The sequence below is a fragment of the Solea solea genome, chromosome 6, assembly GCF_958295425.1.
Source record: "Solea solea chromosome 6, fSolSol10.1, whole genome shotgun sequence".
NCBI classification, from domain to species: domain Eukaryota; kingdom Metazoa; phylum Chordata; class Actinopteri; order Pleuronectiformes; family Soleidae; genus Solea; species Solea solea.
The window spans coordinates 8,892,007-8,904,387 of NC_081139.1; the positions used below are offsets into that span (position 1 = coordinate 8,892,007).

General features: G+C 40.8%; 1 protein-coding gene across 6 annotated transcripts in view; it reads right to left on the reverse strand.

Moving 5' to 3' along the window:
- The window catches only part of LOC131461174 (plasma membrane calcium-transporting ATPase 1-like), a 76,089-nt gene that overhangs the window by 6,703 nt on the left and 57,005 nt on the right, over positions 1-12,381 (reverse strand). For 3 of the 6 annotated variants that reach the window (XM_058632227.1, XM_058632224.1, XM_058632225.1), the window contains 5 exons: positions 10,641-10,832; positions 8,674-8,887; positions 8,291-8,502; positions 7,465-7,572; positions 6,218-6,400 (listed from right to left, as the gene is read on the reverse strand). In XM_058632227.1, coding sequence (XP_058488210.1) covers positions 6,218-6,400; positions 7,465-7,572; positions 8,291-8,502; positions 8,674-8,887; positions 10,641-10,832 — 909 coding nt within the window. Of the gene's footprint in view, positions 1-3,100; positions 3,312-6,217; positions 6,401-7,464; positions 7,573-8,290; positions 8,503-8,673; positions 8,888-10,640; positions 10,833-12,381 lie in introns of all 6 variants that reach the window. The other 3 variants (XM_058632228.1, XM_058632226.1, XM_058632229.1) reach the window with 2 other exon arrangements.

The following is a 12,381-nucleotide window of genomic DNA, read 5'->3' on the forward strand; positions in this document are numbered from 1 at the left end:
AGGGGCAAAAACCACAAAACGTTAACATTATCGAGTCAAACAGAAGGTAGATGGATGAGAACATGGTGGCAAACTGAAACATAATCAGAGAGAGATACAAAAGGCTCATAAAAAAAAAAGTCAACACCATGTTGGAAACAAATGGGTGGAGGAAGATATACTGCAGCCAAAAAATAATAATAACAACAATAATAACAATAATAATCAGGCAGCTGAGTGTGTGGAGTCAAAACACATGCACACACACACATACAGTTATTTTCTGGTGCACACCCCTTGTGGGTGTGTCATCAGTTGTTTTGTTTGTCTGCTCCTGTTCTGTCTCTTACTGGCTCTCTCCTCTTCCTTAGAAAATGTGCTTTATTGTTTTTGTAGTTATACACAGACAGACTAGACACAATAAAAAAATACATAGAAACATAAATATAATCCTGTCAGACGACAGTCCCTCGGTGCTGGAGGCGACCGTCAGACATCAGCAGAGCAGTGTCCGTCATGATCGGCTTTGTAGCAAGAATGGCTAATGTTACAAACGTAATTGTTTAAAGTTTAATCACATAAACGTGATTCGATCAACCTGTGTTGGAATATTTTCATTGGCCAGTGTTTCTACTACATGAAGCCCAGTCACAGCAAAGCAAAGGACCCACAATGCAGTTTGGTGATGCACGACCCTGCCTCATTCAAAGTGAATATGAAGCATTTTTCACCACATACGTATGTGTGAGTCAGCCTCGACTCGTTCACAGATCATCAAACCATGCAGACAATTTGCCCAATCAGGACGGCACAAGAAGCAGGAAGCACAGAATAAATGGGTCCATCCCTATAGTGACCTGGCTTAAATATCGGGTTTCTACTTGTTTTAGTTTGACGTTTTATGTTTGATTCAAGGTCTCTGGTTGTTCCATTTTCTTCGTGTTTGGTTTAGTTTAGGTTTAAAAGGTTTTATTTTTAGTTTACAGTAAATGACGGCCGATGGTGTGGCTGACCGGGTGTCTTCTCCACCTTTTTTGACTCTCTTGGCCAGCACTTCATCCTTCTACTGCATTATGCTGATTTATTTGTTGGGAATTTCCTTTCCTTTTTAGTATGCACCTGATCTCATTTGAGCTATGGGTCATGGTAATGAGGTGGTATCACCCACTGACAGACCAGCTCTGCTGTGGGGCAATCATTGTTCAGGTCTGCTGATGTCCTTAATATCACAGAAAGTGTGTAACCAAATGATTACACATTCAGAGAGGTTTTAAATACCACAATAATAATGGAAAGGGCCTGACTTCACTTACAAAAAAGCCCAATTAAGTTCCCTCAAAACATTGACAACTAATCCAAAAACTGACTTAAATGCAGGAAAACTAGGACACCTGGGCACATTAATTACTTATTTTGTCTTATTTGATTGCACCTCTCCTTGTAAGGAACCAAAAACACCTGATAAATATAGGCCTTTAGAGCCTGGCGTCCACTTTGTCCACTGGTAATTCAACCATAATGGTGCAATCAGTGGCATTGAAAAACCCAAACGATATGCCGCTCCAGTAAGCACAAACACACACACACACACACACACACACACACCTGGGAAAAACCACGAACGCATGCACACAGTTAAGTATTTATAATCACGTTGAGAGCCAGAAACATTTTGTCCTCTAGCTGCTCTTCTCTCTGCTTAAAGTCTGTGAGGAATCCACAGAGGCTGCAGCTGATCACACTGATTTATACACACCAGAAGACACTCTTCATTATAATTAATAATCCTGCAGTTCAAAGCTCTCGGTTACTGAACCACAGGAGAGCTGCAGGCTGATCACACACACGCGCACACACTCACACACTCACACACACACAGAGCTCACAAGTTAAAAAGCTTGGCTGTAAAACCATGAAAGACTTGCTGAGCCTGACAGCTTTAACCCTGCTCAGGATTAACCCATAAAATTATCTTGGTGCCCAGGCTGTCGCCTCCAAGGAAAAAACAACAACAGAGAAAATAGGACAGTGATCCCCCCCCCCCCCCTCCCCTCTCTCTCTGACACGAATCACAAGGATTCACAGTATCTTTCATTTGCCATGTATGCCAACAGTTGTGATCTGTCATTGACCTGTCAGGCAGCAAGTCACATCAGGGCCACTACAAACAGGAGGATGAGCAGCAGGCTGACAGGAAGTGATGACAAGTATCAACAAAAGAGGGAGAGAAGAAGAAGGAAGCACGAGTATGAAACAGAAACAGAATAAGAGATGGAAACTCAGATCAGGTTGTCTACAAGTTCATTTTGACTGGGTTTTTTTTTTATGAGTAAATCTGAACATATTCTATATTTTTCTTACTGTCAAAAATAATCACTTTTTGGAAAAAATTAATATTTTCCTTTATCAAAGGCTTTTTTTTTTAATGATTAGAACAAATAAAAAGCTAAATCAGAATCTGTGGGATTTAGAGGTGCTTGTAGGAGCACTGTATGCTTGACTAGGCGTTACCTAGTCCTTCATGCCAAGCCAAGCTAAGCTAAGCTAAGCTAAGCTAAGCTAAGCTAAGTTAAGTTAAGTTAAGTAAAGCTAAGCTAAGTTTAGCACGTCCATGTTCCCGACATTATTTCATTCTGTTTCACAGCGATGTGTCGTTTCCTTAAAAATGCTTACTTTGTGTTTTCTACATCATATTCAAAGCTTTCAAAATGTTAGCAAGGCTTTTATATTGAAGCAGCTGTCGAGAATTTGGCAGTCAGTGAGATTCACAAAGCTTTGTTACATCATGACTTATAATATAACAAAAAATAACTAACTTGGAGGCAGCATTTTTTCATTTTAGGCCGTACCAAAATGAAAATTGTAGGTAACAGTTTACTTCTACTACTGTTAGTGTAACAGTTCCAGGTTGAGCTTAATATTAAAAATGATTCTCCTGCTTTAATCAGTTATATGTCAGATTAGGTCAGGACTTGTAGACACCTGCTCGAGACAGAAACCGCACCATAGATTTAGTTGCAGAGTCATGCAGCGCTCAGTGTTTCATGCACTTATGCAGACAGAGAAAAAGAGTCCAGCTGGGTGAAGCGAGGTGTTAGCTGGCCTCCAGTCACAGACTCACTGCCTGCAGTGGAGGAGGAAGCAGCGGCAGCAGGGAGTGGAGCCCCGGCTGAATTGGTGAGAGAGGAGGAGGAGCTAAGCCCCACGTGGGTGGGGCTAGAGAGAGTTTTGGCGGCAGAGGCGTCATTGTGCTGGCTGACAACGGACGGCTGGCGGCGCAGGGCACCTGGCACCGCCGCCTGGCCCGTCTGGAAGGTATAGACCACATCCATCTGAAGGAGGGACAGCCACAACACACCGTTAGAGAGAGAGAGAGAGAGGGGGGGAGAGCGAGCAAGGAGACAGACAGACAGACAGACAGACAGACAGACAGACAGAAGAGACAGAGGAAAGAAAAAGAGGTTATACAAGGTTTTATAGAGGCTGAAAAGTGAAAGTTGTCTTTAGTGTCAGTTATAGTACACTGAACAGGCAGAAGAGTAAGAATTAGGTTTTAAAGGACAAACAGCATATCTCAGAGAGATGTGTTAGTAATATGACATCATGAAGAAGTTTTGTGTTTAGTCTTGCATAGAAAAACACAGGGTCTCAGGGTTTCAATATCAGATTCTCGGACCTCATCTCATTTGAAAGAATGTGATGATCCGTCATTATCTCCATTCTTCCTCTGTTGGACATTAATATAATGAGACCCACTGTGACCCAGGTCAACGGAATTGCAACAGGATATTCTCAAGTTACCCATGACACTTCACAGTAGCCTGGATAACTGTCACTGCGTCACTGATCTGGTGCGTCTGTAGTCCTCACTCACAGTTTGCATTTGAAAAATGCCTTTAATAAAATACTCTTAAGCAAAGGCCACGGTAGTTCCCTGACACATTAGTCTCACTATAGAATATGTCACTTATTCTTATACAATGGACCTTTTAAATATGCCTCTGTATTGAACAAGACTCTTCAATATAAAGCTCTGCATCTGCTGGTCCTGCAGGTATTTCACAATAAAAGGCTTGGCGATAAAAGAAACTGAAAGGCTAGAGTTCTATTACTTTGAAAATGGTACGGGCAGTGACATATTCCCAGATATAATCAGGGCTGCAGACAAAATGTTTATATTATATATGAGTTTTTTCAATTATTACTAACCAACTCTATTGAAAATATGAAACATATGTCTGTGTCTAAACTGCATGTGCATAGTTTTACCACCGGATCACAATATCAACCAGTGTTAACATGAGTTTTTATTGTTATTATTATTATTATTATTATTATTATTATTATATGTTATTATTATTGTTATCATTATTATTATTCTGATAGGGTATCCAAACAGTGGGAAATACAAAATGGAAAAAAGGTCAAACTTCCAGATTTAAGTGACATCTTACTTAGATTTATGGACATTTTGGGCAACATGCCATGGTTTTGTGTAAATATATTATCAAACAAAGATGCATTTGAGTTTTTTTGTAAAGGGTCTTGTATGTAGGTACAGTAGACGATCTGTACCAGTAGACGAAGAATCGTCTTTTTAAAGACCATTGCAATGTTTTGCATACTTATAACCTACAGCTTTCAAGAGTGAAGAGAAAAGGAGTAAAGTTTGAGTAAAAACAAACAAAGAAAAAGATGCACTTCAGTCTGGTAAGTGACAATCCAGACAAAGCTCTGAATGAAGGGATGAAATATGGAACAGAACAAGAAATATTAGCTTTTAAATCAGGTTGAAAGGAGAGGAGACGAGAGGAAGAGGAGAGAATGTGTCACTTGGAATGACTGATAAAGTTTCAGCATTGAGTGCTGCTTGTACCAATTATTCCCCCACTGTGTTTGACTGTTGAGGCGTTGAGCAGCACAATGCTGCCCACCAGGATTAGAGAGAAGGAGGACAGGAAGAGGAGCACGGAGAGATAAGAACCTAATTAGCTTGCAGCCTTTCATTGCCTCCCTCTCCATCCCCTCATCCTCCCATCCCAATAGGTCGACAGACTGATATTACAGATACACAGACGTGAAGAGAGAGAGCTTCCTCAGATTTACTACCCTCCGATGCTAAAAATCATTAACAATAAACATTGGCACGAGCAATTGAGTGTGAAAATATTCCGCTGCAGCGTCTCAGTTTTAACGGGTGTGCAACAAAATGTGCTAGTTATACATCAGTGAACTTGATAACGTGCCTAAATTAAACTTGGCTCTTGTCCCTTTGTGTGCACACTGTTGTCTTGTCAAAGACATGCTTGAGCATTACATACACATGTATGAGTTCAACTAATCAACAGCAAAAAAGATCACAGAGTTTGACAGACATAAAAACAACACAGCTGGTGATTCTGCACAGTAATGTATATTTCTGAGCCACGAGCTTCAGCTAAGACACAACAGTTACTCTACTGTTATAAACTACAACAGTAGAGTCATTCGGGTCTTAGCTGCTCTGGAGCTCACAATTGTATGACTTGGAGCTTAATCCCCAGATTAGTTGTAGTAGCATTTTAAGCATTTTACAGTACACAGACTACATTTTCCAAGGTCAAGAATCGTTGGCTTGGGAGAGGAGCAGGAAATATGACTGTAAAGACTCTTCAGAGTGTGTGCAGAGACAGAGAACTTCAGCAGAGGTCAACGTGAAAAACCCAAGAGGAAAAAGCAGAAAAAGATATTTGTTATTATTAATTCAGATGTCTTTACCCTCTGGCCACAATAAGTAGAAGTAAGTCCGTTGCTGAGGCGAGGACACCGGACCTCTGTGGCTCTGTTTCTGCATGTGTGCATTTGTGTGTGTGCATGTGGGAGCGGAGAGTTGTCTGCTGCTACTGTAGGTGGGTGTTGGCATCAAGGCTAATGAAGCCCATAGGGACTGAATGTAACTGCTTGTGGACATTCTAATGCTCAGTGAGTGATGATCTGTTCTGTAGGAGGATGGTAACACATGCACACACACACACACACACACACACACACACACACACACACACAACAGCAAGTCGCTAAAGACGAAGCTGATTCATTTATTACCTTGAGTAAATTATGAGAATCTCCTCATTGCTCGTGTATGTGTTATTATGTTCATAGATTTTGATAATAAAACAAGTAAAGTTAGTGACATCATTGACAACACTGGACACAGATTTGCATTTAAGGGTGTAATGACGAGATGAAGCGGACGTACCTGTGTCTGGATGCGGTTCAGACCTCTGAACCAGAGGATCTGGCCTCTCCTCAGCTCCATTTCAGCGTGGTCGATCTCATCAGCACCCTCCGTTAGCTCTTCCTCATGGATCTCCTCCTTTGTGGTGCCGTGACCGGCCTCCTTCAGGAACTTCAGGCGGTGGGTTGGGACAGACGTGACCAGCTGAGTTTGAGGGGAAAAAAAGCAGTTTTGTTCAAATTAGCAAGCAAATTATAAACAGACCCGCCTTATCTTTCACTTTGTGTCTTTTATGAGCCCCTCAGTAGTGGATTGTCTCTTTAAAAGTAACAATAATAATTATGAAATAGAAATCTGATGATGCTTATTTGTTTGTGAAACCCCCCCACTATTGTTTCTTTTTTAAAATGGTATGTCCTTCATCACACACATTTGGGCTTTACTGTATGTACAGTACTGTATGTGTAAACTGTTGTTTGTTAAGTGTTAAATTAAAAGGCAGGAGAAAGACGCACCCAGCCTCCTGCTACAGCTGCACATCAGCGCTTTATGTTTCTGTTACCTTCCCCGTCCTCCCTCTCACTTAGAAACAAAAGGTGTTTTACCTCTAACTCACAGACCTGAGATCAGTCATTTTCTTTCATAATCTTTCAGTCTCTGTTCTCCGTTTCTGCCCTCCACCTGAACCCACCAGGTTTCAATAATGTATGCTTTCTAAGCCTGTGTGTGTACATGTTACCAGCATCACATGTGTGACTGTGTGCGTGCGTGTATCCACAGAGGGACTGACACGCTGGGTTTGTTTTTGCTCAGTGCTCATATACAGGAGTCACGCTGCTTTCATGTGCCAAGATCATTACCATGGCGATGGTCGTGATGGCAACACTGCAGCAGCACAAGTTTAACAGGCAACAGTTTGCTGCCACAAACCTCATGTATCCACCTCTTCATTCTCGACTCAGTATATCTCGTTCATTCTCAGAACTCTGGCAGATTCATGTGTGATGCAGAGGCCGTTTGATGAGACTAAATGCACGGTCTGTAGTTGTAAGTTTAAGCGTCGTGAGGGGACAAAAGTGGAGCATTGTAGCCTCTTTCTGTGCACGACTGCCGCAAAATTCTATGCTTCATTGTCTAACACTGTTGGTAACTTCTGCAAACACCGACTGCAGGACATCTCTGCATCGTTGGCTGACAGCTTACCAGGAAATAGCCGGGGCTGGCTTACTGAAAACCAGGAAGAGACCGTGCAAATAGTCAGTTCTCACCTGTCCCCACAGCAGCTCTCCCACACCGATGAACACACACCATAGCCAGTGGTCGATGGTCAGAGCAGTGCAAGAGAATGGCTTCCCTCCAAACTGAACAATGATGATCTGAGGAGATATAATAGGACAGGAGGTGTTACCTTTGTATCCAGGTTTGCTGATGTTCAGAACTTTCCTTATCACTCAACAGTTCATAGTTGTTGTGTCACATTTTCAAGTGCTCTCACACCTTCAGCTGACACTTTAAATCACATGATACTGTACGCTCTTGTTTATTCGTATCCAAATGTGTGCTCCTTCTTTTTGCTTTGATGGTGGATGGACTTGATTAAGTTGTCGATACACATTTTCTATGAATCCATACTCAAAGGACAAATGTAATGCAAAAACAGTTCAAGATACATGGATAAGTAGATATGAACCATCAGTCACACTGCGTGACAAGATATAACAGTTCCTACATAAGATAATTCTACAGGTGCGCAGTTTTTTGTCCATTTCTGACCTATTTCTGATATATTGTATTCATCCATTGTTGTGCAAAAAGTACATTTTGACTCAATCCTACACACACAGTTCCTGTTGCCCCAAATACTACAGAAGCAACGGTGGATTAATCCAATGCTGAAAATAGTCTTCCAAAAACGTCCCATTTTGTGCAACAACTAGTGAATAGTGTCCTGCTGTGACCCGCTCCATTTCCTTATCTCAAATTGTTTTTACATTCAAAGGTTAATCTGTGCATCTATAAAATATTTACGAGATGACTGTGATGATGATGTTGATGATGATGATGATGATGATGATGATGATGATGATGTGTTACCTGCAGGCAAAAGGTTCCCAGTACGACACTGCAAAAGATGGGGTTCCTGTAAATCCCCTCAAACACATTCCTCTCGCCGTGGATCTTCCTGGCGTTGATCTCGTTGAAGAGCTGCATCATAACGAACACGTTGAACACAATGGTGTAGTGCTCGGATGGCGGCGAGTGCAGGGGAGAGTTGCGGCCGTTGTCGATGTCGAAAATTTTCTCACCTGAGAAACAACAATTTTTTAACAATAAATATAAACAAAATATGCCAATAATTATGTATTTAGTGAGTTTAAACTGAACGATAATTAGCGCAGATAACAATCTTAAAGAACACCACAAACGCATCTCAGCAGGTTTCTACAGTCGGAGTATTCTTCGCCAGTGTTGCTCACCGGCAAAGAGTAGAGTGAAGATGATGACAAGCTGGTACACGGCATGGCCAAGGATGTTCTTCATCATGGTCCTGGAGATGAGTGGCTTGTTGCGGCCGTAAGGTCTACGTAGGAGCAGGGAATCAGTCGGTGGTTCAGTGGCCAGAGCAAGAGACGCCAGAGTGTCCATGATGAGGTTCACCCAGAGCATCTGGACAGCCTTCAGAGGTGAATCCTGCGGCAGGATGATAGAGAGGTCTTGAGATCAATGTACAGCAAGGTCTATTAATCTGAATATAAAAAAAAATTAAGTTTAGTAAAACTGCAGTGCATCAGTGTGAACATGACTAAAATGTTAGTTCTGAATGTTTATCAGGAAATCATGACTTTTAAATGGTCAATCAACTTATGACAACTGAAGTGAAATGAAGTTAAGTAAAGTTAAACACTGATCATGTAAGTTTCTGAATTTCTCATCACAGAAAGGTTTAGTATGCAGCCCCCTGCATACAGGGTAATATAACAATTATAACAATTATCTTAATGTAATTATCTTCAACATAATTCAATATTTTGTCGACATACTGCATATCGCTGATGAATGTCAGAATGTGCTCACTGCTCTTTAAAGGGTCCAAAGTCCAAAGTGTGTAACATTTAGCTGCAATTATTTTCCTTTGGCTGAAATTGAAGATAAAATATACAGCGATGTAACTTCACCAATAACTGTTGCTAAATTTTACACGCTGTGCCTTAAAAGACCAACTAAACAGATAAAAACAAACCATGGAAATGGGCTTTATGTCTGTGCTATCCAACCCATATTATCCTATTGTTCAGATTCAAAAGCATTAAAGTGCAGGGAAAAAATTATTAACAGGCAAGCACACGCACACATTTCTAAAACTTTCTGTGCAAACAATAAAGACATAAAATCTCTTAACCATCCTTTAATGATCTGTGCCAACATTTCAGTGACCAATCAGACACCAAGCGCCGGACGATCAATGAGCATGAACACAACACAGAGACCACAGACCTGCTGAGTCCCTGTTATATTTCAGGATTATGATGGTGGCGTGTTGCCATGGTTTCAGGCTGTATCTTACCAACCTACTTTTTCTTCTCTGCTCTGGAGATGAATTAGTTATCTGTCCTGCCAGCTGTGAGCCTTTCAATTAATACACAGCCGCAAGTAACTTCTTTTTTTTTCTTTTAAATTGTGTCAGGAGTTCACTTTCATGATTAGAGAAACGCATTATGAGACAAAAAAGTGGCATTGGTTGCCTCGCATCAAAGTCCCAGATTATTTGCTATTTCTTGATTCTGCTAATGTTCGAGCAAACGGAGATTTACAGAGTGTGAGAGCAGACGCATCAGAAAGTCTTAAAGCCTGATTTAACTATCAAAACATGAGTCAGGTAGAAAAGGCAGAATGAGTCAGACTTTGGCTTGAAAGAGCTGACCATTGGCCAGAAGAATGATCAGATCTGATCAGCTCTGTTGGGAAAAATATGACTTTTGTACATATTTCAAATGTACATCACACTACTGTAACAGCTCTTCAACGCACTTCTGTTACTTTCCTGTACGATAAGAAAACATTTCTTTTGATTGTAGTTTTAAAAAAGGGTTGTAGGCAAAAGACTGAAGACACGCTAGATCAGCTTTTGTCTCAACATATAATTGATAGTGTTTTTTTTTATTGTCTTACAAGACAAAAGAGCATTACTAACACCCAATGAAAATGCAAACATTAAGAAAATGTGATGCCTACAATTGAAAGTAGAATTGCAAATTGAGTTTTCAGAATTCAAAGCAACTTTAAGCAAATGATCAGCCTCGGCAGCCTCAAGTGTTAATTGGTTCTTTTTAAGTTGGAGTGGTTTTTTTCTCACAGAAAACCAAACCTATCAAATCAGATGTCAATACTGGACTACTACTGAACTATACTTGAATATATCATTCTAATAATTAATGAACTCTACCTGTGTGATGCATGCGCCAGTGAACGCCACGATCACAGCAACCACGTTGACAGTCAGCTGGAACTGCAGGAACTTGGAGATGCTGTCGTAGACGTTCCTCCCCCACATAACGGCTTTGACGATGCTGGTGAAGTTGTCGTCGGTCAGGATGATGTCAGATGCCTCCTTTGCCACGTCTGTGCCGGCGATTCCCTGACAGGAAGCAGAGTGACATGATCAAATCCCATGTCCTTTAGCTGTTCACAAACACTTTCTCAACAAAGCAGTGAGACACAAACCTGTTGCAGTGGACATCGTTGAGAGTGAAAGAGAATGGCATTTTAAAAGAAGTGCTAAACTCCCATTTCTAAATTAAGAATAAAATATGCTCTGGTGATATTAATTTTTTTTTTTTTTTTAATGTCAACGAATGCCCCTCGCAGACCTAAACTGATCTATGAACAAGTGCTGTGCGCTTTCGTGTGTATGTATGAGTGCATCTATAACCTAATGTCTTATTCCTTTGTTTGCTATCAAATAATACTCACAACTGTGAGTGAGAATGGCATGAACACGTTCACTGTAGTATATTTTGACTTAATCACACATGACATCAGCTACTGTAAATTTTCATTTACCTTCCAAATGTGCATTAGGAATTAATTCACCTCTGAAAATGTTCGCTTGTTGACGTGTTGCATGTGCACTTCCCTCAAATAACCATCATGATGTGACACAAGCCATTGGAATTGTTTTTAGAGCACAGTGGTGGTGTTGTTGTCGTGTCATGTCATGTCATGTCTGACAGTGCCATGGATGTGGAAGTCAAAGGAAGAGCTGCACTAATTCTGATTCTGATAAGCTTTTAAGCATCACTGAATCACAAAGAGCTCAAAGTTCAAACAGGAGAAAAAACATTTAATTGTAAAACGATCTGATAGACCAATCAAATAAGAATTGCATATGGTTCATTGTAGTCATCAGCTTTGTCTGCAGAACTCAGTAAATGAACAGTACAGAGGAACTCCACGGCATCATAAACCTGTCACCATTTCTGAGTTCATCAAAACAAGCGAGTAATGACTGGCCTTCAATGTACTGGACAGTTTTTTTTAATGTTGCTCTCTATTACACAGTAATTTCAAGTAAGTCAGGGAAAGGCAAATGGCTGAGCTCACTGTTTAATATTGTGTAGCTGAATATACAGTTGAAATTGATTGGATTCATTTCCACACCAAGAGAGACCAACCTAGTTCAGTCTCTGAACTCTGTATTAATGGACAATGTAGCTAGAGTACAGATGGCTTTAACTCAGAATATTTTTAACCCAGTCAAGTGACACTGTGGTAAAAATAAATCAGGGGGAATTAGTCTAGTAGAAGCTTGTGATCTGAGTGTCTGTGTCTATCTGTAGCATCATACTCTCACAAACTCTCTGGTTTCCTGCTGAACAGGTGATAATTGACCAGGGACACTTATCACACTTTGTGATAAATGAAATGATTCCATGTGGGACACATGAGGACTGGATTATCAGTGGTAAAATAAAATCCCACGAGTGCCTCTGTCCTGTGATTGAGAAGAGGATTGAGGAGCTGTTTGACAACATATCAGCTGCTGGAGCAGACACTCGACTTTTCCTCAGTAAATATTGGGTCACATGAAACCCAACCACACAACAACACAGCCAATGTCACTGAGCTCCTCTGCAGGCACATTTAACTGATATCTATTCACAATATTGTCCACTGATGTTAGCTGG